This window comes from Melospiza melodia, chromosome 2 (genome assembly GCF_035770615.1).
Source record: "Melospiza melodia melodia isolate bMelMel2 chromosome 2, bMelMel2.pri, whole genome shotgun sequence".
Classification (NCBI taxonomy): Eukaryota; Metazoa; Chordata; class Aves; order Passeriformes; family Passerellidae; genus Melospiza; species Melospiza melodia.
Genome location: NC_086195.1, coordinates 87,456,890 through 87,481,582, shown reverse-complemented (window position 1 = coordinate 87,481,582; position 24,693 = coordinate 87,456,890). Strand labels below are relative to the sequence as shown.

At 40.3% G+C, this 24,693-nt stretch overlaps 1 protein-coding gene across 1 annotated transcript in view; it reads right to left on the bottom strand.

The window, feature by feature from the left end:
- Window positions 1-262: 262 nt before the first annotated feature.
- Window positions 263-24,693, bottom strand: part of LOC134414517 (complement C4-like) — a 41,595-nt gene continuing 17,164 nt past the window's right edge. Inside the window, exons 18-41 of the mRNA XM_063149214.1 lie at window positions 24,477-24,588; window positions 24,180-24,250; window positions 23,197-23,336; window positions 22,169-22,381; window positions 20,863-20,914; window positions 20,363-20,443; window positions 19,108-19,311; window positions 17,500-17,575; window positions 16,925-17,081; window positions 15,469-15,564; window positions 14,973-15,141; window positions 13,820-13,986; window positions 13,229-13,387; window positions 12,585-12,644; window positions 12,026-12,119; window positions 11,115-11,283; window positions 9,387-9,474; window positions 8,708-8,782; window positions 7,979-8,087; window positions 6,926-7,015; window positions 6,460-6,552; window positions 5,661-5,744; window positions 1,749-1,881; window positions 263-601 (exon numbers count right to left, since the gene is read on the bottom strand). Of these exons, the coding sequence (XP_063005284.1) occupies window positions 463-601; window positions 1,749-1,881; window positions 5,661-5,744; window positions 6,460-6,552; window positions 6,926-7,015; window positions 7,979-8,087; window positions 8,708-8,782; window positions 9,387-9,474; window positions 11,115-11,283; window positions 12,026-12,119; window positions 12,585-12,644; window positions 13,229-13,387; window positions 13,820-13,986; window positions 14,973-15,141; window positions 15,469-15,564; window positions 16,925-17,081; window positions 17,500-17,575; window positions 19,108-19,311; window positions 20,363-20,443; window positions 20,863-20,914; window positions 22,169-22,381; window positions 23,197-23,336; window positions 24,180-24,250; window positions 24,477-24,588 (2,831 nt within the window). The 3' untranslated portion in view covers window positions 263-462. The remainder of the gene's footprint in view (window positions 602-1,748; window positions 1,882-5,660; window positions 5,745-6,459; window positions 6,553-6,925; window positions 7,016-7,978; window positions 8,088-8,707; window positions 8,783-9,386; window positions 9,475-11,114; window positions 11,284-12,025; window positions 12,120-12,584; window positions 12,645-13,228; window positions 13,388-13,819; window positions 13,987-14,972; window positions 15,142-15,468; window positions 15,565-16,924; window positions 17,082-17,499; window positions 17,576-19,107; window positions 19,312-20,362; window positions 20,444-20,862; window positions 20,915-22,168; window positions 22,382-23,196; window positions 23,337-24,179; window positions 24,251-24,476; window positions 24,589-24,693) is intronic.

Here is a 24,693-nt window from a genome sequence, read left to right as displayed (position 1 = left end):
GTGTTGGTATCTCTACTCTTTCAGCAGCAGTGTAACACAGGTAAGCCCATGAAGACCCAGGTTTCTTTTTGACCCATGAAAAATGTCTTTGTCTTTTTTAAAATATTTTTTTCTTTGCCCAGGACTGCAGGAATTATTCAGACAATGCCCAATGTGTTTTTCTTTTGACTCTCTGCAGGAAAATTGCACTGTTGTAGAATAGCTCATGGAGACAAACTCATGCTCTCTCTTCCCCAGTGTCAGGTACAATAAGCACAGTATCTAGTAGAGGAACTGCATTTTTATTATATTACCCACACACACACACCCACAAGAGGATGCTTCACACCCCAATCAATGAAACAGCAATGGAAGCAGCCCTGCCATGTTTCAGGTGCCACTGGTATGCACGGGCTTTGCAGGAGGAATTCTGGCTGAAGGTAAGCTGCAGCCCCAGAGAGATGTGGGGGTCAGAGCCGTTGTTCAGACATGGCACAGGCTGTCAGAGGTGCTCAGGAAGTCCTGCAGGTGAGCACAGCTCTGTCGGCGCAGAGTGCTGCGGCACTCGCTGCCCTCCGGGATTTTCTCCACCCAGGCTTGTGCATCAAGTAAGTATTGCATCCTGAGGGAAAATGGGACAGGTAAAGAAGGTTAATCATTATTCCTGACATGGAGCAATGGGAAAGTGTAATCCCTGATCTACTCATCCCTCCAGAGAGGCATCTCTGAAATCAAGAGTTATACTAGCCAAGAAACTTGTCTCCACCAGCAGGTTAACTGAGCTTCGATGAAAATCTGGGATGTGTCAGTGCCAAGCTAGGACAGACCTGGCTGTACTTGTGTTTTGAGTATGTCAGGTAAGCTTGAGCTGAGTTTCTGTTAGAGTTTCCAGAATGACACAAAAAGCCCAAGTGCACACCAGTGGGACAGTGAAGGGAAGTTTAGTTCCAACAGAGTGTACCCATGAGAAGCTGTGTAACTTCCAGTATTTCATGCCTGAACTGGAGAAGATGTTGGAGACTAAACCTCTGCAAGGACACCCCAGTATCTATCAGGCTTTTTTTGAAGCAGGCCACTGACCCAGGCACTCACTTTGGCATCATATAGAGATGGGAATGGGAGTTTTTAAGGTTTTTAGGAAGCGGTGCTCACACCTTGATGGAGATCTCCTCCCTAGAAGCTTTCAGAGGCATTACCTTTGTCTAGTTCTGTGCAGGGAAAGGAAACATTTATGAAGTCTTCCACCCTGAATATTTGAGAATGTCATACTAAATTCCCACTCAGATAAATTCCCTTTTATTCATTAAAGTGTGACAGTGAGAAATGACAAGAATATGCTACCCACATGCATGGTGTAACAGCAACCTTGGGAGCTGCTCTTAGTCACGGTCCCACACATTTCTTCTGCAAACATAGGAGCTGTTTAAGGCATCTGCAACAGATGGACTGGGTAGCTTATCCCATTGCCCTTTTCCAGCTGTGAGTTTTTAACCCAGGGGAACCAGGGCCAGATTTGATCCTGAGAGGTCTGGGAACCACAGATCCATGAGCCAATAGAATTGGATGGCTCAGCTCCTCCCCAGAGCTGTGCTTTTGCCTATAGAGTGGAACACTTTGCATTTTAGTAAATCCAGCAGAATCATCCCCTGAGAAATTTGATGCTTTTTTTTTGCCTTTACTTTCTGGAGGTATTCTAATAAACTGAGTATCCTCTGGGTTTATGGTCCAGGATAGCAGCTGCTGCTGCCCAGGGACCGTTTTGCACTTACTTGTTGTTGCAATCCACAGTTTGCCCATCTCTGCCCATGAGGAGGTAGCGTTTGCCAGGGACAATGTTTAACTGGCACATGGAGCGTGATAGGAACTGTCGGTGCTCACCCACTTGGATGCTTTCATCTGCAGCTGTGGGACAAGAGCAGAAAACCCCATGAACTTTTATTAACAGAGAGAAGAACTGTAGCCCACAGGACACAACCCCCTGTGGCCATTTGCTCCACTGCTAAGCCAAGGTGATGTTCCACTTTGGAATTGGGCTTGTCAGGTGTCACAGACATATTTTCTGAAAAATCCTTTTGTTAGGATCTTTTTCTTCTGAGAAGCTGGGAAGCTTCAGCTTCTCGATGTTTTGCTGCTTTGGAATGTGATTTGGAGAATTTTTTACCCGGCATGTGAAATTGTTTTTACTTGATGACCAATGACAGCCACCTGTGTTGAGGCTGTGAGCAGTCACAAGATTTTATCATTCCATTCCTTTCCTTTGCTAGTCTTCTGATTAAATCCTTTTCTCTCTATTCTTTTAGTATAGTTTTAGTATATAATTTTCTTTTAATATAATATATCTCATATACAATAATAAATAATAATAAATCAGCCTTCTGAAACATGGAGTCAAGATTCTCATCTCTTCCCTTGTCCTGGGATCCCTGCGAAACACCACCACAGTCAAGTGAATAAATGGCCCTGCTATGGTAGGATACATTTCCCTTAGTGTGACCTGATAGAAAGAAAGTAAGCCACTTTTGACTTAATTTTCTTGGTGTTTGCAGTAATTATTGAAGGAGATGTTTTCCTATAGACCTTAGGACCTTTTAGACATTATGGAGTTTGCTTAAGTCTCAGAGAAAAGCCAAGGAAAATAGAAAACATGCTGTTTTCCATTTCAGAATGCTCAGGTTCAGGGTGCTCTTAAAAGCTAGCAAACTAAAGCAAACTAAATTCAAACTTTTGAGGCTCAACAATGCGGCAGACAGTATTAAAATCTCACTCTCCTTAGTACACCCGACCAGAACTTTGCTAATGCAGCCTTTATGCTCTTCCCTCCGAATCTGATACACAGGACAATCTCCTGGTGACTTCCATGCTAAAGTAACTTAGATTCTGGATTCTGGCCCAGAAATTTATTAATTCAGAATTACACTGCCAAATACAGAAGTGGGCATCCAAGGCAGATGAGGTGGCTGCTCAGACACTGCAATGACAGGAGAGCTGAAAAGATGCTTATTCATCTGACCAGTCTCAGGTCATGAGGACACTATGTTGTTTAACTAGAACAACAGTTTTCAAAGTCCATTTGAAAAAAAAAAAAAAAAGCAAATAACAGCAATATTCTAATTTCTTACTCTCTTTCTAACTATAATTTGAAAGCTCCTGTAAAAATTCAATATTAAACCAGTTTAAATTACACATAAATTGCACCACAGTCTTTTTTATCAGTTAACAGATCTTGCGCATCATCTGCTCTAGTATAGACTATTATATTACAAGTATGGAAAGACTAGTCATCAAAATCCTAAAAGTAGAATGAAAATTGAAGTAGAATATTCTAATAGTAATTCAATTTCAGAGAATTTGGCATAGGCTACTGATCTGTGAAACCTAGCTTTGAGAACCTTATCTAACACCCAGGTACAACTTGCATCAGTTTAATATATGTTACTTATACATCTGCATTTTTAGTGAGAATATAAGCCCTGTAGGTTTTCTCACATAACCCAAGACCTTTTTGCTGTTCCTATGCTACATGGTGTCCTGAATTTTCATTTTGTTCATGGAATGCAGAGATGGGTCAGAACTACTTGAGAAAATGATGATGTTATGCCTCATTTGGCTTAAATTACCAAGGTGTTTCTCGGTTCATATATTCCACAAATGACCTAATACAATTCAGACCGTGGGATCATAAGCATTTGTGTCATTACCCTGAGTGGTTATTATGCAATTTCCAATCTTAAATCTCCAATTAAAAAAAAAAAGTTGAAATTTTATGTTTCAAAGCATCCAAGTGGAATTTAAGGTAAATATTTACTTAGAGTTTTAGAATCTGTAATGGGAAATAATGTTTAAAAAGGGCAGCAGGGGGGGAAGAAGAGGGAAAAGAAAGATTCTGTGCTACATTGTATGGGCTATACTGTTCCCCTAAAGGACTCCTGGAGGGCTCATAGGATGGCACAAATATTAGCCATCCAAAACATATACACTAATTCTGTCAATAACCAAAGTAATCTGAGAAGCACACCTGCAATATTCTCTTTTGCTGACTCCCAAACACAAATAAGTGTTTCCATCTGTCATCTGAACCAACCCTTTACTTCAAAGGTTGTTAAGGAAATAATGGCAGGGTCCAGAGAATGAGATTTTACCCTACTAAACTTGAGATTTTACCATCTAAACTTGGTGATGGCAATAGAGGCCAACCTCACTCAGAAGAGCTGCAGAGAATACAAGAGGTAATAACACTGGTTCAGCCACAGGCTGATTTGGGCGCAACACCTAGCTTTATCTTCATCCCCATATGTCTTTGCGCCTCCTGCCAGCCCTTCCCAAAGCTGCTGAAAGCTTCCTGATGCTCAGAAGCTGCATCTGACAGCATAAACCAAAAGGAATTATCAAGTATGTGGGAATAGAAGACATCCTTTCCCTTCAACTTCACATTCAAACGATGTCTCTGTCAGCTACAAAACCCCAGAATTGCTCCAATGTTTTCCTGCAAGTTGTGAGCACAAATGCATTTGGACCCAGAGCCCTAAAGCCTTTAAATGCTGTAGGTATTCTCAAGAGATTAATAAAACTTTCCACTGGGATACCATAATCTCCTATAGTCAGTATTTTGACCACTAGTTACATTACTATTTCCCTCCATATGGAAAGCCCTGGGTATGTCAGATGCTCTCTCTGGAATCAGGAAGCATGGACCTTATTTTACTGAACATTGGGCACAGTTCACAAGTTGTGTGCCATAAAATACTGTGTGACATTGCCAGGCCCCTGGGCAAAGATTGATGGAGTGAATTAATTATTCTGCTCCAGAGAGGGAAGATTTCAAAACCTTTGAAGTTCCTTTTTAAAGGCAATCTCTGGCTGCCAAACTCAAAACTGGTGACTACATGATACCCCAGCAGCTGAAGTCTGGTGTGTCACCTGACAGCTTCCCCAGAAATGACTCTGAAGAGTACCAGTGCTCTCTGATGCTGCTGATTAAGTTCACATGGGGACAGCTGGGATGGCAGGCTTGCAAAAGGACATTGTCTGAGAGCTGTGAAAACCTTTACACTGCACCTAGCAACAAAGAAGCCTTTCTATTTCTTTAGCACAGTTATTAAATTGAAGTTCCAGAAGTTTTCCTGTCTTTATTGACCTCAGGCAAGTCACTGTGGACAACTCCTAGCCTGTTCCACAAGGGTTGCAATTGCTCAATAATTAATTGAGTAATAAGCACTTCAAATCTTCATTTAGTATCAGAAGAGATGTCAGTGGCAGTGTCCACATAACAAAAATTAAGAATCTATCAACAGTCTATAAAACAAAATGGTTGATGCAGAAGACATAATACCCCCACTATGCATGTGTTTGGAGGGGTTTTTCTTAGACTAGCTCCAGTTTGTAACCATGGACTCAACGAGTCTGGAATGTGCTTCTGGTTTATTTTCATCTGAAATGTTTGAAGCTTGTGCGCTCTGGGACTGCACAACGTGAACCCAAAAAACTACCCTGGGGCTTAACTGCACAGTGAGGCAGCTGCACCAAACAAGCCTTGCAATAAATAAGCCTTCTTGAAAGCTTGCTGTAGAAATATATCTGACCCTGCTTTTCAATGGCAGAAAAAGGCATCTGCATGGCTCATGCTGGCTAACATTTAGTGTTTCTACAGGTGAATGAAAGGAGTAAAACATTTTGATACTTACATGCTTTAAGGATCTTGTGGATTTTGGCCTCATAATAATCAAAAACATTCTTCTTTGTACTGCCGAGGATCTCCACGTCGTATGCTGCAACAGACAACAGCTCTGTGATGCTAGATGGCAACATGGAATTGCATCCAAAGACTGAGTAACAGGTGTGCTTCTACCAAGTGTCTGAACAGAGGCCAGTGTACCATCTACTCACAAACCATGGAATTATTAATCAAGAGACCCTAGATTTATATTCCTTTCTTTGTATGTTTTCAAGGAAGCTCCTCTGTGGTTAGGTTTTCACTCTTTCCCGTCCTTCTGTTAGCATCGAACTTACCAATGGTGCACAACTAGTTTTCCTTCAGTAGTTTATCCAACTTTGTATCCAAAGAAGAGGCCAGAATGGCGAATTAACAGAGGGAAAAATATACATCTAGCTCTGCAGAAGGAGCTACTGAACTATGGCATGCCATGGAAACCCTATTCTTTTATTACATTCTGTAACATGAGGGATGTGATGGACTGGGGTACTGCACCATGGGTTTTTTTTAAACATAATAACATAATGTAACATAATGTCCACCCCTCCTGCCCCTAGCATCCTGCTGCATCTTTCCAAGGCCTTTACTTCCCACTTCTCTGCCCTGATGACTACAACTGCACATGCCTTCATTTATTTCTCCTCAGCCTCTTGGCCACATACAGAAACCCTACTCAGTTCAGGAGAAGTCTGGGCACAGTTTAAGTTTAATAAGTTTATATTTATTAAAATGAATGATGCTGAAATTAACAGCTGTCTTTCACGCCTTACCATAATCTGCAGTAGGCTGGTAGCAGACAAAATTAACGCGTGTAGTTTGTGTTAATGATTTACTGAAAGTTGATTTTTGTTTTGGGCAGGGACCTGGAAGGAAGAAAAAAGTGATACACCACAATAGGCATGGATATGTAGACAGATTCAGTTTACACCTCCATATTCCCACAACAATATAACAGAGAATAAAATGGCAGAACAACTTCCTTAGTGCTGCGATAGAAGGTTTTTACATACACATGCACATGCGTGTATATAAATATTGGATTTAGCTTTCAAAAAATCCTGGATATCTGAGAAAAAAAAAATCAACTTGATACTGAAAATCCTAGAGGATGAATGTGTACTGTATTACACATTAGGATAATTCTAATGCTCCTTTCTGGGCTTAACAATTCCCATGTATATTGTTCCTAGAAGTAACTATCTATCTTTTAGACCAGCCCCTGCAGCCATTCCTTACCTTCTGCGCACTGGCAGACGTCGGCGTGGCACAGCTTTGAGAGCATGGCACTGTGCTTGGGAGCGCTGTAGAACACACTGCAGCTCCTGTCTGTGGGCAAGGAACAAAGCAGCTTGTAGGGGACAGCTCAGGTGGAAAAGCCTGGACAGTACAGCACAAACTGCGTTTGCAGCCCAACTTTTCCCTGGTCCAAAGAAAGCAGAGCTCTGAGGAATCAGATGCACATCAGCAATTCCCAAAGACCTACAGCTAAGGGACCTGGAGTACAGGGCTGCCTTTCAGCTGGTTATTTTCATTCAGTTTGGATAATTTTTTTTAGGGCATTTTGTTGTTGTTGTCAGGGTTTTTTATTTGTTTGTATTTATTTCTTTTAGTTGTACTCTTCCCTCCCTGCATCCTCCCCTTTTTTTTTTGTTCCCTCTGTAAACCATCCATCTTAAAAACCTCTTTATACCATAGAACAACAGTGAACACTGCACTGTTTCAGAAGAAGAAGATAGGACCAACCAATATTCAGTTAGTGGTTTAAACCCAGTGTAAACTGTCTTGGATCCCTCTGTCAAGGCAAAGTAGAGATTTGACCTAATTTTCAAATATTGTTTGCATAACTTTGGCAAATGGGGATGATTTGCATTTAACCTTTCTTTGAATGAGGAAGAAGACTGCTTTCCCTGGCAAGCACACTACAAAATTCAACCCTCCAACATGGTCTGTCTTAAATGTATAAAGACACAGTCTGTCAAAACAAAATGTGAGTGAAATATGCTTAAAAGCGCCACGAGAAACAGGAACTCAGAAAATCTGATTTAAAAATTCCTGAGTGTTAAAGTTCCCATTTTCAGTCCCTTTGCAATACTAGGCCATTCCTAAGAAGATCTCTGTTTAGATTATCTGAAGTAACTGGAAGACAATTATGCAAAGCTGTTTTTTTTAATCACTAAACAAAATTACATGGTTTCACACACTACATAAAAATCAACTTTCTGTGGACTGGAGGGTTTTTTTGAGACATTCTCCTTCAAGCAGTTATGTATAATTTTTCTGTGCCCTTACCAGGGTTGTAAAAATCATAAAGGACGGCATTTGCAGGCTGAACCAAGCCCATGGGATTGATTTGCTTTGCCCCAAATGATACACAATCTGGGTCTGGTCCACTTGGGAGCTGGAGGAAAAAGGAAGAACAGTTTTGATGAGAAAACTCTCTCTCCTCAGTCAATTCCTCAATGTTTGTGTCTGTGCTAGTTATGGAACACTTGTTCTGGTGGTGTAGATGAGTTAATGCTGATATCTGCTTTGGCTGCAGAGGTGAAGCAATTTAAGTGGATGTAGGGTGGAGTCATTATCCAAAATATTGGGAAAAATACAGAGACTAGGGGTCCTGATGCTTACATTTGTTAATCACTATCTGGATTTTGGCCTTGACATGCCATGTCATGTCCATGTGGAAATTACAGGACCACCAGTTAACACTTTTGTTATCATGTATGAAAAGCATCCCTTCTGGCTAGAGAGGGAGAGGATTTCTCTTTTTTCTTGGGCCAAAGGCCAAATCTTGAATATGAACTATATCTCCTTGGACATAGAATGGTGGAAGATGAAGGTGTGTGTTTCCCTTCTTCCCTTTCTCTGTTCCCATCCTCCTGGTCTTTTCACTGAGCTGTTCAATAATAATAAATGACAAAAATTACAGAAAGGTAAAGGAGAGTGAAAAATGCAGTGATTTCTAAAAAGTCTAATGCTATCTGAAGTGGCAGGGATTAAAAAATCATTGGGTTTGTTTACCTCACCAAAGTAGAGCAAAACCTTCCCTTCTTTGTACTCAAAGTGCTGAATGTACCTGTCTGAAGCTGTCACCAGCTGCAGGAAAACAAAGAAACAAAAAAATCAGAGTAAACCCCTAGCAGAATAAGAATATCTTTGCTGCCAGCTTCCATATTCTAGTTTGCTTTGTTCAGCCCTCTTTCTTCCTCCCTAAAGGAGACTGTCCCTGAAAGCACAAAACTGAGCAAACTTCCCTCAACCAAGCTGGCTCCAGAACCCCAAACTCTGAAGCCGCATCGTCAGAGCACTGTGCCCCATCTCCTTGCCACAGTGGTGCCCTGCCACCAAGCACCACTGAAAGACTACTTGCCTTCTGCTCTGCAAGCCCAGGATGCCCTGTCCTGGCATGCCACAGGACAGCAGGATATGATAAGGGCACATTATTACCCTGCTAAGCCTCACCCTAATTTCTTTTACAAGGGACTAGGAAATCTGAACTCTGTTCACCACAAGCTTTGCATTTATTTTATATATTCAGTAAATATTTTTATTAGAATGAGAGTAGTGGAAATCAATCAATCAATCAATCTATCTATCTATCTGTTTTCCCATGTCTCTTCTGTAGATTTTTGGAAAGATTTTGAAAGAAAAATTTTCTAAAGGTTCTATAAAATGTTGCATAGAAAAGTGTGCTTCTAACCTGTTCGAGCTCCCTTGTGTCAGGCTCCAACCCACTGAGCAGAGTGAGATCAACCAGGGACATCTTTGGTGCTTTGGGACCTGTGGACCTTTATAAGGGACATGGTCAGCAGTGAACAGCTGCACTGAACAGCCAGGTTGCTTTGAAGAGTCTGGCTTTCCAAGCTTGCTAAAGGTGAAGCAAAACTTTCTGCTCCGTTTAACTTTCCCAAGTGGATTTTAATTTGAAAATAAGCTGCCTAATCCATTAAGAGTCAGGAGGTAAAATGAGTAATCTAAACTAGTCAAATGGTCATCCAAACCCCAGGTGCCTTGCCTTAGATTTTCATAGAGGCTTTCCTTGGAGCTGATAGGCAGCAAAAATTCACCTGTATATGACAGTTCATCCCACCTTAAAAGCATTGTTGAAGCCAGGGAGGTAAACAGCACTGACAAAGTATGTGTTCTCTATTACTTAGAAAGTAGAGATAGTCTGTGAAAAATTTGGATAAATTAATTTCCTAAGTCAAATTTACATCACCTTTGCTGTCCGAGGCAAAAATCCTCATTGGTGTAATTATCCACTAAATATCTGTATTGGATTTCCAATTTTTCAGCTTTCACCATCTCAAAAATCAGGAGGTGGTGTCATTGCTGGAAAATGAAGTGGTTCTGCACTCACACCAGGTGCCTTGACATGAGATATTTTACATTCACTTGGTGGAGCTTCAGAACTTTTTATCTTGGCACTCTCCATTTCCCATAAAGGATGCACCACAGAGTAGGGAAGAGGAATGATGATGTAAATCTTGCCTTCAGTTTTCTCCCATGTCTTAACCAGAAGGAATTTCACATTATTGTCTAAGCCTCAGCCTAACACTCAGCAGCACAGTGATGCAGAACAGTGGATCTGGTAGCTGATGAATGTTACATAGCAATTAATGGGGAAGAAGATGCTTTGGCCAGTAAAAATTCACTGAATATGTGTTTAATGAGGGAGAGTGAAAATTGGGAATTAGGGTGACTTCAGTCCTCCCTGCTATTGTTCATGCCACTGTTTTAAAGAGGAGATAAAACCACCATCTTCAAGGCTTTGACAAAAGTCAGTGGAAAATCAAAATTCTACTGGGGAGCAAGACCTGCTTCTTCCATCCTGCTCCTCTCTAGAATAGACAGGAAAGACACAAATTTGTGGTTCTGAGACCAATGCCAGACTGTAAATGGGAAAAAAGACAGGTATTTCAGTGTTATGCTGCATAGGAGGGTTTATTTTTTCCTACCTTTGCCCTTGCCAACTTCTTGTCACAACAGAATATCCCATCTGTCTCCTCTCCCAGATAATATTACCCATCCTTTTTTTTTAATGAGGCCAGAGTGTGACCACAAAGAAAGGAACAGCATCTCTCCAGAAAGTGATGAAATTCTGTAAATATGTGTTGTTACTGCATTCCAGCTGTATTTACCTTTTTAAATAAAATATTTATTTCAAATTTTTAGTCTGCCAAATGCTTTGGAGTCTCCCCAGAATCTGATGGGGAAGAATCTGCAGTGACATTTGAAGTCTACGTAAACCATGTAAATAAATCTCATCCATTGTTTGGAAACCTTTTCTCCTGCCATGGGAGAGAGAACACACACTTACAGTGTATGCAGACTCTGAGATGACTAGATTGGATACTGAGTTTGTGGATATGAAGAGGGTGACAAAGGAGAATTACAAGCAAATGAGGAGCTGATCTTGCAGACCTACCTGACACAGACTTTGTATTGCAAGGATTCTGTTTTACTGCGAGTGCTCAGATCCCTTTTTCTTCTACTGCGGATATCAAACCAATCAATTTCAGACAGTGTCTCAAAAGTGCTGTTTCCTCCTGTAGTCAAGTCCTCATAAGCATAGTCTTCATCAGAATCTTCAGCTTCTGGAGGTGAGAGACGGGGTCAGCCATGAACAAATTTGCCTGCAGTTTGGCTCCTTTTTGGTATAATGATAAATTCCAGTGAATTTATTATTGGTACAATCATAAATTCCAAACTCACATCACTGTGAGTTTTATAACGTTCTCTGTACACTGTCTCAGTGTTTCCAATTCATTCAGGTTAGAATTCTAGGGATAACCATAGTAAGAATAATTAACAGGCTAAGAATGGAGTTTAGGCTGTGCATAAATATTTAAAGGACAATTCCCTCCCTCCAAAAGTTAACAATTCAAACAGAAAAAAGACCAATGCAAACATAGGCAGAGGTGATGATGACTACACACTTCAGGAGATGCAAAACACATTCTTGCTTATAGGAAAGACCCATGACAGATCTGCCTCAAAGAATTTTAAGCCCACATGGTGGGTCCCTCATTAGCCAGGGAACTGAGCAGGGCTTTCCCCTCTGTGAAGGGAGCTCATGTCCCCTTTCTCAAGAAGAGTTTCTAATGGTATCTGCGTAACTGCTAAGTACCTGCCGCACCTACAGTCACTTGTAGTTGTTACACTATTTAAGGATAAGAATAATAAACTAAATGAAACAATGACTGGGTAGAATTCAGGGACTTCTCCTTTCCCTTGTTTCATTCATTAGTTCCCACTTTCCAAGGCTGGAAATGAAGTATCATTAGCAGCTGGCCAAACCTGTCCCCTTTGAGACCCAGCCCCTGCCCTTCCACTCACCAGAGTACTTAAGGCTCCCTTCCACTTCCACTGTCAAAACCAAATCATTGCAGGTGTTGTTCTTCAGCTCAGGTGACCAGTACATTTTTAATATCTAAGATGAACACACAAACAGCAAGCCACTAAAAATATCATTTAAATGACATGGAATTTACCCATCCAGGACTCCAACACATGGGGATGGGACATGGGAACGTGGAGAGAATGGCCAGCCCCCCAGTGGCACAGGCTGATCACAGAGGAGTGTCACAGATATAAGCAGGTCCCATGTGCAATTCACAAATTATATGGGACTCCTTTGAGATAACTCTCCATTCCCAACCACAAAGAGGTCATTCAAACTCCAGCCACCTCTATCACCCTTGACATTTTATGGATTTAATAAAGTTAAAGACAGGAAAAATTTATAGTCCATAAGGGCAGGATTTAGGCCCCAAATTTTAAAATTTTGGAGGTAGGAACTCAAAGGTTGGGGCCATGTCAAGTAAATTTTCACTGGGGTTTCAAAAAGAGATTAAAGAAGTCCAGCTGGACTCTGGATTTTGAAATTACAGCTTACACTCATTGTCCCATTTCCTTTGCCGTTCACAGATATTTCAAGTTTCCTCCCAAGTTCAAACTGCAAACCAAGAGAAAAGAGAAGATGTTTAGTTTGTGCTTGGAATTTGGTCTATTGTTTTCCTGACATCTTGACAGTCTTCTATGCCTTTACCCCCCAGACCTGAGTAGGGAAAACTTTCAGCTATGGAAGAAATTATGAGACCTCATGTCTCAAGATTTTAAATTAACTGAGCTAATGAATCTTACTCTGCTGTTTTAGGCCAGTAGATGTATTTTATCAACTTCAGTATCCCGGATTTCACATTTTCACAGTTTCAGGCACAGTGAAGATCAAATTATTCCCTTTCCTCCTCATTCCCTAGAAGGACTTAGGTTCCTGGCAGGTCTTTACTTTTGGGAGATATTCACGCCACCAAAGTCCTCAGAGGCAGAAAATCACCTCTAAAGCATGTTGCTAAGCACCTGATGGGTTTGGGTTTTTTAACTTTAAAAAGATTCTGTTGCTTTACAGATCAAATTATTTAAAGGTATAATAAATCAGCCGCATCATGGTTGTTTAATATGACAAAACCTAGGCCAGAGGAGTTGATTTCTCCTTCTTGAGGGTGAAAAAAACCTTTAAAGCAACCAATGGTTGTATACCTCTAGCTGCTTCTGAAATTCTTCATGGGCATCAGTCAGAACAATGCTGTAGTAATTTCTCCTCCCAGGTGTTCCCAGTCTGACAGTCAGGTCGGTGGAAGCAGTGTTCAGTGTCTGTATGCTGTATGCTGACAGAGCTTCTAAGGCCACCACCGTGTCCTAGGTGAGAAAGAAAAGCAAAAAACTAGCAGTTATGCCAGGTTATTTCAACAACATGTGAGATGACATTATCACTCACTTTGAGTTCAGTTTTATGCTTTTTTCTGTTTTGATGTTCTCCTGCATTTGTCAGTTTCTACTTGCACAGAGTATTAATTTAATTTCCCAGCTTCTTCTTATAGCACTAAATTGTAAACACGTTGGAGTCCTGACCTTAGATTATTCTACTTCTTCATGAGGACAAAGAATTTTCTTTGCTGGCTTTTAACTATTTTATTTTGGCCCATTGCTAATTGACAATCCAAAATCTTTATTGCTTCATATACCAAAGAAGTTGAAAATTCACTGTTCAGATCTAAATGAAAAAGTTTTTAGGAGGGTTTTACTTCCTTCCCTCCCCTTAAGACTCCCCCTGAAGTGGTGGTCAGGCACCTGTGTAGAGCAGTATCCTCCACCGTAGTTCCTTCTCTCTGTCAGCCACGTGGCAATAGGCCTTGCATATTCCATGTCATCCAGGAGCAAGGTTTGGAGCAGGGCATAGGCAGTGGTTTCCACTGAGACTGCGTTGTTGCCATTTCCCCAGTAGCGCTGCTGCTTTGCTGCAAGAACAACTCAGTCCTGAATCACCTTGGCAGAGACTTCTGCCAAAAATCACTATTGCTCTACACAGTGGATACTTCTTGTCATGGCACTGTGAAACCACAAGACACAGATGCTGTTGTGAGAGCAACAGATCAGCTGGGAAGCAAAGATAATGGAAGAGAAAACCCACAAATTTCAATTTTGATTTCTCCAACCCATTGTACAGTGATGTCCATCTGATGGAGTGGTAGCATTGTGTCTGGTGGTCCCTCAGACATAACAGTATTAATCATGGCCACAAATCCAGCCTTGATTAAGGAGAAGCCTATTCCCTACTCTTAAACTGGGGCTGTTGAACAGGGCTGAATTTACCAAATGCATTGGGAGGAATAACCAGGATGGTGGTGCAGCCACACATCTGACTGACTCAGCAGTCACCACTGCCACACCCCATGGGGGTCAGTGGGGACATCCATGGGGAGCTGGGACAAAGCACTCAGAAAGGGTGTGGGGCTTTGAAAGCAGGTGGGGTGGAAGAGACACCTTCCCTCTTGACCACAAACACAGTCTGAACTAGTCCTGTATGTTGCTGTTTTTTCATATGAAGTTTCTTCTTTCTCATTTGGCTTGGACTTTTTTTTTCTTCTCAAGGGAAGCAGAAAACATAAATGAATATTTACTGTAATTTTGTTCCAGTTTCAGAATCAGAGAAGGTTATGATCCAGGCTTCACTAGCTGTCACTTTATAGCAATATTAGTTATTAAAATTACATATTGAAATGTAAAAGATTAAAATACTTAATTATGCAATTCAAATAATTAAATATATATACACAGCTGTATAAAATTAACATTTCTTCATTTACTTATATTACATATATACATACACAGTTGTATAAAATTAATTTTTCTTCATTTACTTCAATTTTTTTTTGTTCATATAAATGTGTTTCCATTAGGAAAAGTGTTTTTTAAAGGGATTTTTAAGAATGGTTACCAGTACCTTCATCAAAAGAAGAACAGTCCCTTAGTTTGTCTTTCACAAACTGAGCTTCTTCACTATCAGACCGTACAAGTGTCAGAGCATAAGCAGTGATGGCTACAGAATAGCAGTCGGTATTTCTTGAAAATTGGTTCTTCATGTAAGCCGCTGCTCTTGTAATCACTCGCGCCTGTGGAAACAGAATAGATCTATTTGTAAAGATCACTGAGACCTGCTAACGGTTACTTCTGGCACTAGGAAACTAGCACTTGGAAATTAGAATACTTCCCTGTTGTAATTGTTAAGACAATTATAATAATATTTGCTTAGCGATTACAGTCATTGATGATGGAGCGTGTAGCTCAAAATCCCTTGTTGTATAATAGGCCATGACATCTTTTCCTATCCACCAGAGATGTAAGCAGATTTTAAACCCCATTTGCAGTTCTCCAAGAGATGGCAGGGTGGATATGCCATAGTGCAATAGACTGCAGACTTTAAGAGCCAGGTTTCCTACCACGTCAGGTGACGGGAAGACACGTAGGGTCTGTTGCAATGCTATGGTTACAAAGGCTGTCATAGCCAAATCGTCTTCTGCTAGCTTAACGCCACCCTGAAAAATGAAATGGAAAAGTTAAATGTGCATGCATATGTTTACGATTAAATATAGAAAATTACTTTCCATAAAGTCAAGGACCTTCTCTGCAAACCCTCTGACCATGTACTATGTAGCTGACACCTTAAATTTTTCCAATAATATGTGCCCATCTAAAGTATATCTCCTATGCTGGCAGCATTAAAGGTTGCAATGAGCAGTGTAAGAGATCAGGAACCTACCACACCGAACCAGCTGATAATCAAATATTTAGTTATTTATCTTACAGCTAAAAATCTATAATTTCTCATTGAGACATTCATTATTTCAATTTTCAGTCACTAGGAGGGTGGGGTTGTTTTCATTTCTGTGCTACTTTCTACACACTAAAGAGCCCTCTACCTTGCCGACAGAACTCTCCTGTAAAGGTATTTATACACCAGTACTGGATCATTTCTTATCTCTCCTCTTGATAAAGTAAGCACTGTGGTCTCATTAACTTTTTTCCCCTGAAAGCTCTTGAAGTATATATAGGATAGAAGATAATCTCAGCTTGAACACAGGTTAAAAAGACTCAAAACTCTTTGAACCAGTTCTTGAGCTACCTGTTTCTTTTTCCCCAGTAGTGTTACATCAACTGTGAAACTAGCTTTGAGGCCAGAGTGTGAAAGCCTCACAACTTATTTGACACAGATCAATAAAAATATTAATGCCTGTTTTTTCATAGATATGGTCATTACATTGCATTTTCAATGAGTTTTGGAAGATGTGCATTACTTTCCTAGATTAAATTAATGGACAGTATAGCAATTTTGAGTTTCTGGGCAGTTATAGAGGATGTGTAGACCAAGATATGCAATTGGAAATTCTGATTAAGTGTTAATATTTTCTTTTTTTCATCATGGGCATGGTGAAATGCTGAAACAGGTTACCCAGACAGAGTAGGACATACTCGAGACACAGCTGGACGTGGTCCTGCACAGCCTGATCTAACTAGAACTGTTTTGAGCAGCATTTGGACTAGATGAGCTCTGGATGCCCCTTCAAAACAAAGTTACAATTCTACACTCTATTGCCTTAAGCAATAAAAGGCTTAGATCTTTACCAAACATAAGACTCCCCAAAATAATTTTTTTAAGTGCCCCACAGGCATAGTTGAAAAACGTATCTAAGACCGTATAAAAGATAAAGGTGGTGAAGCACTAGCTATGCATCTGACATAACAGACATCTTAACGAATTAATCTTGAATTTTGTACTTACATTACAGATTTATTCTCTTTAGATACATTTCTTGTTATTTAACAACTCACAGCATTCCTTTAAATCCCTAATAACCCTAAATACACAACAAATTATTCTAACTACGGATGACCTACCTGCATTTTCCTGTCCATTACAGGGTGGTGGTCGTGGAATGAACCATCTCCCTGCTGTTGAGTAACCAAGTAGGAAATTGAGTTGCTTATGTGACTGTCCTGTATACCGAAGTATTCTCTGCTCCTTGTGAGCACTTTAACAATGAATGCAGTTAACCTGCACAAAAGAAAATTTTCCAAACTTGTGCTGACAGATATTTATAGTGGACTATATTGACAGGAAGAAAAACACACTAATTTTATGCACAGACTCATATTCAATACAGTGCACTCACTGCAACCTAGTGAGTTATTGTTCACCATCAGATTGAATATTTCTACCCTGTGGCAAATGCAAAATATTCAGTGGGCTCAGTATAAATCTCTTTCACCAAGGACTGAATACACTCAGAGAATTTGGTGGGTGATTATTCATGGAAAAAGTACATAGGCAACCACCAGGTTTTCAAAATTCATCACCAAAGAAAAACTTCTGATGCATCAAATGATAATAGAGATAATAAAAAAAAAATCCCAACCAAATAAACAAAAATAAAACTCCAAAAACAAAAGCCCAGGAAACGAAAATCACTTACCATACACTACTGGGGGTTCTTTTAAATGCTCCATAGGACCCATCGTCCTTCTGAAACTCAAGCAGTCTAGTGTAACCTGCATGAACAGGAGAGCACGTAACCATTCAGAGAACAGCCATATTTACTGGGCATTTTCCTACTTCACTTGTATTATAATGGACATGTTTTGTATTGACTGGTGGAAGAGTTCATGGATATGTTCACTGGGGCATTAAGGAGGAAATGACTGGGTCAGCAGAATTTGACACAGAAAAATCACTGGGCTTAAAAGGTCCTCTGTCTTGTTTGACTTATTGAGCCAAGAAAATAGTCTGAAAACTGCAGATAGCTATGGTTACAGAACACTGTATGCATAATGAATACTGGGAAATTGTTTTCCATTATTGACAACTTTTCAAGCTGTTGATTTTATGGTGCACTGAATCAAAAAGTATACAAAACATCTTCTATTGGGTCAGACATAGTCTTAGGAAAATCATGACTTGTGGCTTCAGATCTTGACTGCTACTATTTTGACCAAGTTTGTATCATAGCCACACAACCAAAGAACTTGTTTACACTGATGAACTTCAATAAGAATAAATAAAAGCATAATGTAGTAGTAATAGCAGTACCTACTAAATGATGCAGATAATACTAAATACTTATTAGCAGGATCTCATGTCACTTTTGGCAAGCTTGATAAATAGACAAAAATCTCCATGCAGCAACTGCTAGCATGCTTTTAATCTCTATTTATACACTTGTTTATCATTGATGAAATTTGTTTGTCATATCTGAAGATCACAGTGACAAGCACATCATATTGCTTTATGCCATAAGCACATCACTATATTTAGAAAGATCAGCTGTACCTGCTACAATACTAACAATTCCCTGTGTTAATTCCTGTAAGCTGGAACATTTCAACATACTGTGGTCCTGACTTTGCTGTATGTTTAATACCAGTTTTGGTTCATATCTTGGAGGGGAGTCTTCCAGAAGCAGACTTGCAGTCCTCTCCCTAGGGAAACTCCATACCTGGCTTGGCCCAAGGGTGCTGAAGTCCTTCTAGCTTATGTAATGATGAATACAGGAGTGGGCAAAGGAGGGTGTCAATATCATAATTAGCACTGGGAATTTCCTTTGTTATACTCCTCTTGTCTGCCACAGACAGAGATGTCTACATCCCAGCTGGCTATCCTAAGCCGTGTCTGTGAACCATGGGGAAAATAAGCATTTTTAGGATGTGATTTATCTTGGTTGATTTTGAACATTTGGAGGCAATGAACAACTGGCCTTTGCTGTCCATTTAGTCTGAAAAGAATTTTCATAGATCAGCTCAGATTTTACTTTCTACTTCTAAATTAGGCAGGACAGAGAATGGACTGTCAATGCCAATACCATCCAGTGCCAGATGCTGGTAATTAGTGTCCTAAGCCCTCCTCACATGTCCCTCATGTCTCATGTCTCTCTGCCGACTGCCAGGGGCATTTCTGTGAGGCTGTGCTGAGACAGTGGGCACTCCTTCAGGAGGCAGCTGCAGACAGCGTGCACTGCAAACAGATAACAAGGATCCCATCCTTTGGCCTCTGCTTGGTTTGCCTTGTTTTGTTTTTTCCTGCCTACCTTTTTCAATCATACTGATGGCTTCCTGCTTCCGTTCGGGGTTGAAGTTCACCCACTGCTCGCTGGCATCCAGGTACTCAATGGCATAGACTGCAGGGGCCATTTTCACCATCGTTTGCTCTGCACAGCCTGTGGGCACCTGAATCAGCCTCTCAACTCCATTGAGACTCAGGCAGTTTTCAACAGACTGATCCATGATGTTCCCTGTTGCAAAAAATACAAGCCGTAGTATGAATCTTAATTAAAATGGATTGCTGTAGTATGAAGAAAGGTGATCCTAACTATTCCACCATATGCTCCTCACTGCTCAGCACTGCTCTTAGCTACCTGAGACTTCATAAAGCTCTGTGAAGAGGGGCAAGGATGAGGTGCCAGGCGTCAGGAAAGCTGGAGAAAGGAGGCTGGCACAGTGAAGGAATATGAAGGAGAACGAGTCCTCAGGCTACAGGAGGCAGAGGAGAAACAGAAGGGGGAAAGATTGTCTATCAGGTTTGGGCTAGAAAAGTCTTGTCAAACCAGCCCTGATCCTCCCACAGAGGAATAAAAAGGTTGTGCATTAATCATGATAAACATTTTATGTGCCTTTTTTTTTCTCTCTGCAATTTTATAACTTTACAATGATCCCTTTATTTTAGAACAGGGATTTGAAATGGAAGCCAATGTCCTTTGTGCCATAAATTCAATATTTTACATTTCAGGGCAGGGCAGGGGGTGAGTATTTATCATTACTACAAATATTTGCTTATAGATGTTTTAAAATATGTATGCATGAGAATATATATATATATATATATATATATATATATAATTATATGCATACAACTCTAATGAATATATGAACATATCTCCTCTTTGGAAATACAGAGCTCTCCAGAACCTATACATCAGAGTCTGGCATCCTTATTTCTGGAATCCAAAGCAGATTTCTATAGCCCTGTATGAAGTTATTAGAGAAGAAGAACTCTTCCCTTCACATCTGGCTTTCCCATAATGTTAGTCCAAGCACAGTGAGGAAGGATGGATCTCATAAAGCTGTTTCACTCACCACAAGTAAGAAGGAGTAATTAGAAAGAGGAAGAGGTACTGGCTCAACCCTGAGGATGTTTTGTTTTATGACCTGGTCATGTAGCACAGATCATTTGAGTAATAACAGAAAAACCAGGAGAGAATGGAGACTTGCCATGCAGGCATGAGCACAGAGGGGCCCATCTCTTGTCACCTGGGGAGAAGTTGTTGGCAAAAAAATGACACTTACCTTTCAGGCTAACCAACACGTGGCTATCAGAACCCGGTACCATATTAGACGGTCTGTTCAGGTCCACTGTTTGAGACCTCACTGTAAATAAATAAGAAATAGATATCTGCATCCAGATTTTAAAAAATAATCAACATACTGTAATTTTAGAAAAAAAACATACTTATCTTTCTTCTAATGATTTAATTTTCAATCTTTAGCAATATTTTGCACTTGAAAAAAACCTTGCTTTTAATACCTTTTAAGACCCATTAGTGAATTAAATAGATATCTTGTTATTATATAAAGAATGATATCTTTGAAAACAAAAGAAAAATAAATCAATTCTAAAAATTTAGAATTCTTGGGGTTTTTTTCTTTCACAAGTCTTTTGGATGGAGAGATTTCTGACAAGTTCTGGTTAACCAAAGGAACATCTGTGCATTAAGGAGTATTTAATAAATTTACTGTTCAGTCTTACTCCAAACCTCATCTGTATGTAATCCTTTTGGATAACTTACAGTTGCTGTTAATACAAATGGTCTCTTCTTCTCTCTGTAAAACACCTTCAGCCTGCACAGTTAAAGAAAGAAAAGTCAAAAGGCCTGCAAGCACTCACACCTGAAATTAAGCTGCAAGAAACCTATGAGCTCCACCCAAGCACTAGGCCAGCAGGTGGCACAAATAAGTGATTTTTGAAGGGAGATTTCTCTCTAGGTAAAACTCAAACTTTAAATCAGAATTTCAGTTTCCCAACTGACATACTAATAAATTTTGCTGAATTTTTGGTGTTACTATTGAAACGTTTCCCTGGATGAAATTCCTGTAACGAAAACCGGCTCCCAAAAATTAAACTTCAAAGTTTATTCTCAGCTTTGTGAACCATCAAGTCAAGCTCACAGAGGGACTCATTTAAGTAAACCTCTCATGTATGAAATCCATGAATTTCTGAGTACATCTTGGGTGTAAGACTTAAATATGCTTTCCTTCTGATTCCCCACATCCCTCTTTCTACAGTTTCAGTTTTAATAAACATATTTTTATATCTACTTCTAGTGTTTTGGTGTAACACTGAACTCTGAGATTGTGTCTATATCTACAAAAGTCATAGCATTTAACAACAGCAGGTTCCCAGCTTCCTGTGCCTTATCCTTACCTACATGGTAATACCTGACACCAGGGATGCAAGGATTCGTATTTTGAACTTTTTGTATGGATGGAAAAAAGCCCTCCATGGATGACTTAGGCATTGTAATGACTCTGTGTTGGCACTTGAAAAGTAATTTTTTTCTAAAAGGCTCCTCATTTTTATAATTTTGAAAGAGGAATAAGGTATTAAATAATCAATACAGCATCTCTGTTATTATGTTTTGCATGTGTTTTTAGCTATGCAATTGTTAAGAGTGAAGATTGATCCATTGACCAGAAGGGTTTAGCTTTATTACTAGCAGAGAGCATTTCCTTCTTAAAAGTTTGCTAGATGGACATCTTCAATCTTGGCTTCACAAGGAAAAAAGAATTTTCATACATGTTGATTAAGCAGGGAGAAGTTAAAACATGCACCTGCTGAAGAATTTGTTGCTGTGTCATGGGTAAAGGATGTTTTTTGCCATAGGGAACAAACCTTTCCATATACAATAGACAAAGAGGCCTAATTTTTTCCTCTCAGTCCTTGCTGAAAAATAGATTTCCTGAATTGCTTCCAGCCTTGTGTTTGTACCATTTCACTCCCTCCACGAGAACTCCACACATAGTGAATGTTGCATTTGAGGGCAATTTGTGAAGTGCCTGCCCTCAAGTAGGGCATACATACCACAGAATACATACCACCACTTTGAGATTCTTCCTGATGCTATCACTGTGCCCAGAATCCCGGTCGAAGGCAATGATGGTGATTGGGATTTCTCCCACAGTCAGAGGGACGACTGAGAAGAAGGCTGGTGTTGCCGAGTTCCCCTTGGCCAGCAGTGTCAGCTGCACGGCCTTCGCCGTCGTTTCCGCCGTGCACAGCCCCTTCACTGCCTCCATCTTCACTGTCACCTGTGGGGACAGGGCAATGCCCAAGAGCAGTCCTGGGGCACAGGGAAAATACCTCTGGACGCCCCTTCCAATGTAAATTGTTCTGTGACCCCGTGGCCTGTTAATATTCAGCTATATTGACTAGGGCTCTGAAGGTAAATCAGCCAACATTTCTTCATTACACTGAACTTGAAACTGAGTTTTGGCCTATCCCTGAACCACAGTGAAGTAAGAAGGATAGTGCATTTTTATACATCCCAGCTCTACACAATTCAATGAAGCTCAGAGGATGCTGGTTGAACAGCTGGTTGGGAGATGGGAAGAAGTAGAAAAAAAAAGAGTATCAACTTTGGATGATGGAGGCCCCTAGCCCAGTGACAACTGTGGCTGTACGCAGGACTGCATAGAGGTCACATGAAGAGAAAAAGTGGCTCTGTGTTGTATGCTCAATGAGTTTTGTGGCCAACATTGGGTGGTGCACTCATACTCATTTACCTCTCTGCCTTGTGTATCTTGTGAAGTGTTAGCAGGTGTCAGTGTCAGCATGTGGGTATTGCCCAGATCAGCAGGCAGCAAAAAGAGAACAGATTACTTCAATGAGGGGGAAGAAGTATCCAAAACCAAAGGATATGGCTATGTAACATGGTGAATAAAATCTGCTTTATATGGTAAGTTTGGTTACCAAGTAGAACTGGATCTTGTACTTGGGAAAGAGCTCAAGATAGGAGCATTATGTCTGGGCTGTAGGGTGGCCAGGACATGCCCATTAAATTATTACAAGACCATAGCTCTATCAAGCTAGGCATGCAAGGTGCAGCAGTTGTTGATCACAATACCTGGAGATCATTGGGCAGGTAGTTGTAAACCACTGCTTTTATTTCCAGCTGCTCATGTCGTCTGACCGAGTACGGTAATCTCAGAGAAACAAAAAAGTCCTTGAAAACTGCAAAGCTGTGGGGGTCAGCCACACAGAACCCTGGGGTGAGAAAATGAAAAACAGCTAGAATTGAGAATTACACACTTTACATCAGCTGATAGGAAGTTAAATGTCAGATCAAAATTCAGCACCTGGGTTCTCCTGAGGTCACAAGCAGGAGAGGAAAACAGGCATACTCAGAACTCATTTAAACTCATCTGCACTAGAGACCTGCCTGTAGTTTGCCTCCTGGAGTCACTTCCATGGTTTTTGATGGCTAAAACTTGGCAGAAGTGTTTATATGTTTGGTGAGTGAACTGTGACCCAGTTTCCCTCCCCTTTCAAAGGGAGTAGGCAGTACAATATAGACCCTTTGTCCCTGCTGCAGTGGTCCTCATCAACTCCTAGGAGCTCCCAGAGGGCAGCACCTGGGAACCTGGGCTCTCTGGCTGGACCTTTGCTGGTTTCCTGGCGTTCTTTTCTGCCTTAGAGGCCACAGACTTTCATGCTTTGTGATGGCCACAGCCTGGTCCCAGAATTATTCAAAGAAAAGTGATGTTACTACTGCTACCTCTCATGTGGCTTCCTGGCCATGTGGAAGCTAAAATCAGGTGGTTTAAAGAGTGGAAAGAATAAAAGACAATTTTGATTGTATGATCCATCATCCTTGAGCCCCTACTCCCTGTTGTTTTTATAAATATAAATCTATACTTTAACTTCTAGTTGGGCTTTAACATGGCATGAAAGAGAGAAGTAGCTATTACAATCAAAACACTGCATTTTTTCAGTACAAACTGTTTTATTCTGTCAACATAATATTGTATCTCTCTTTTAAAAATTACACATTCTCTACTCATCTTCATATAAAGAAACACAAAACCAAAAATTATCCAATACTTATACCTTTTTCAGGAGATATACTTATTGCTTGAACTTCCCAGGTAGTTATAGAGTCAGGAGCAAAGTTCTTTACACTAAAACCACAAAATAAAATGTATTAGAAGGCATGTATAAAATGTAAACATCATCATTTGATGAAGTTTGAGTATTTAAAGTGACAAACATATTCCCTCAGCTGTGGAGACAAAGTACTTGCAAATATTCCAAGGTCCTCTGCATCAGATACTACATAAAGCTGATATTTATATACATTTGAGAGTACAAATTTAAACATATTCAGCTAGTCAGGCAACAGAGTACCTGTGATTTCCAGGGCTTTCCACTTCTTCAAAATTCCACCACCAGCTCTCAGGAAAATAACTGCGCAAGCTGACAGAGGTTTCATCAAACAATTCTTCCTGTTCACTGTATTCTGCAAAACAGGAGTGAGGTTTCTTTTTGGAAGTCTTCAGCTGCTGACCTTACACTGTCTTGCAGAGAGTCAACTTGTAAAAGCACAAAAAATGCTCTAAATGAA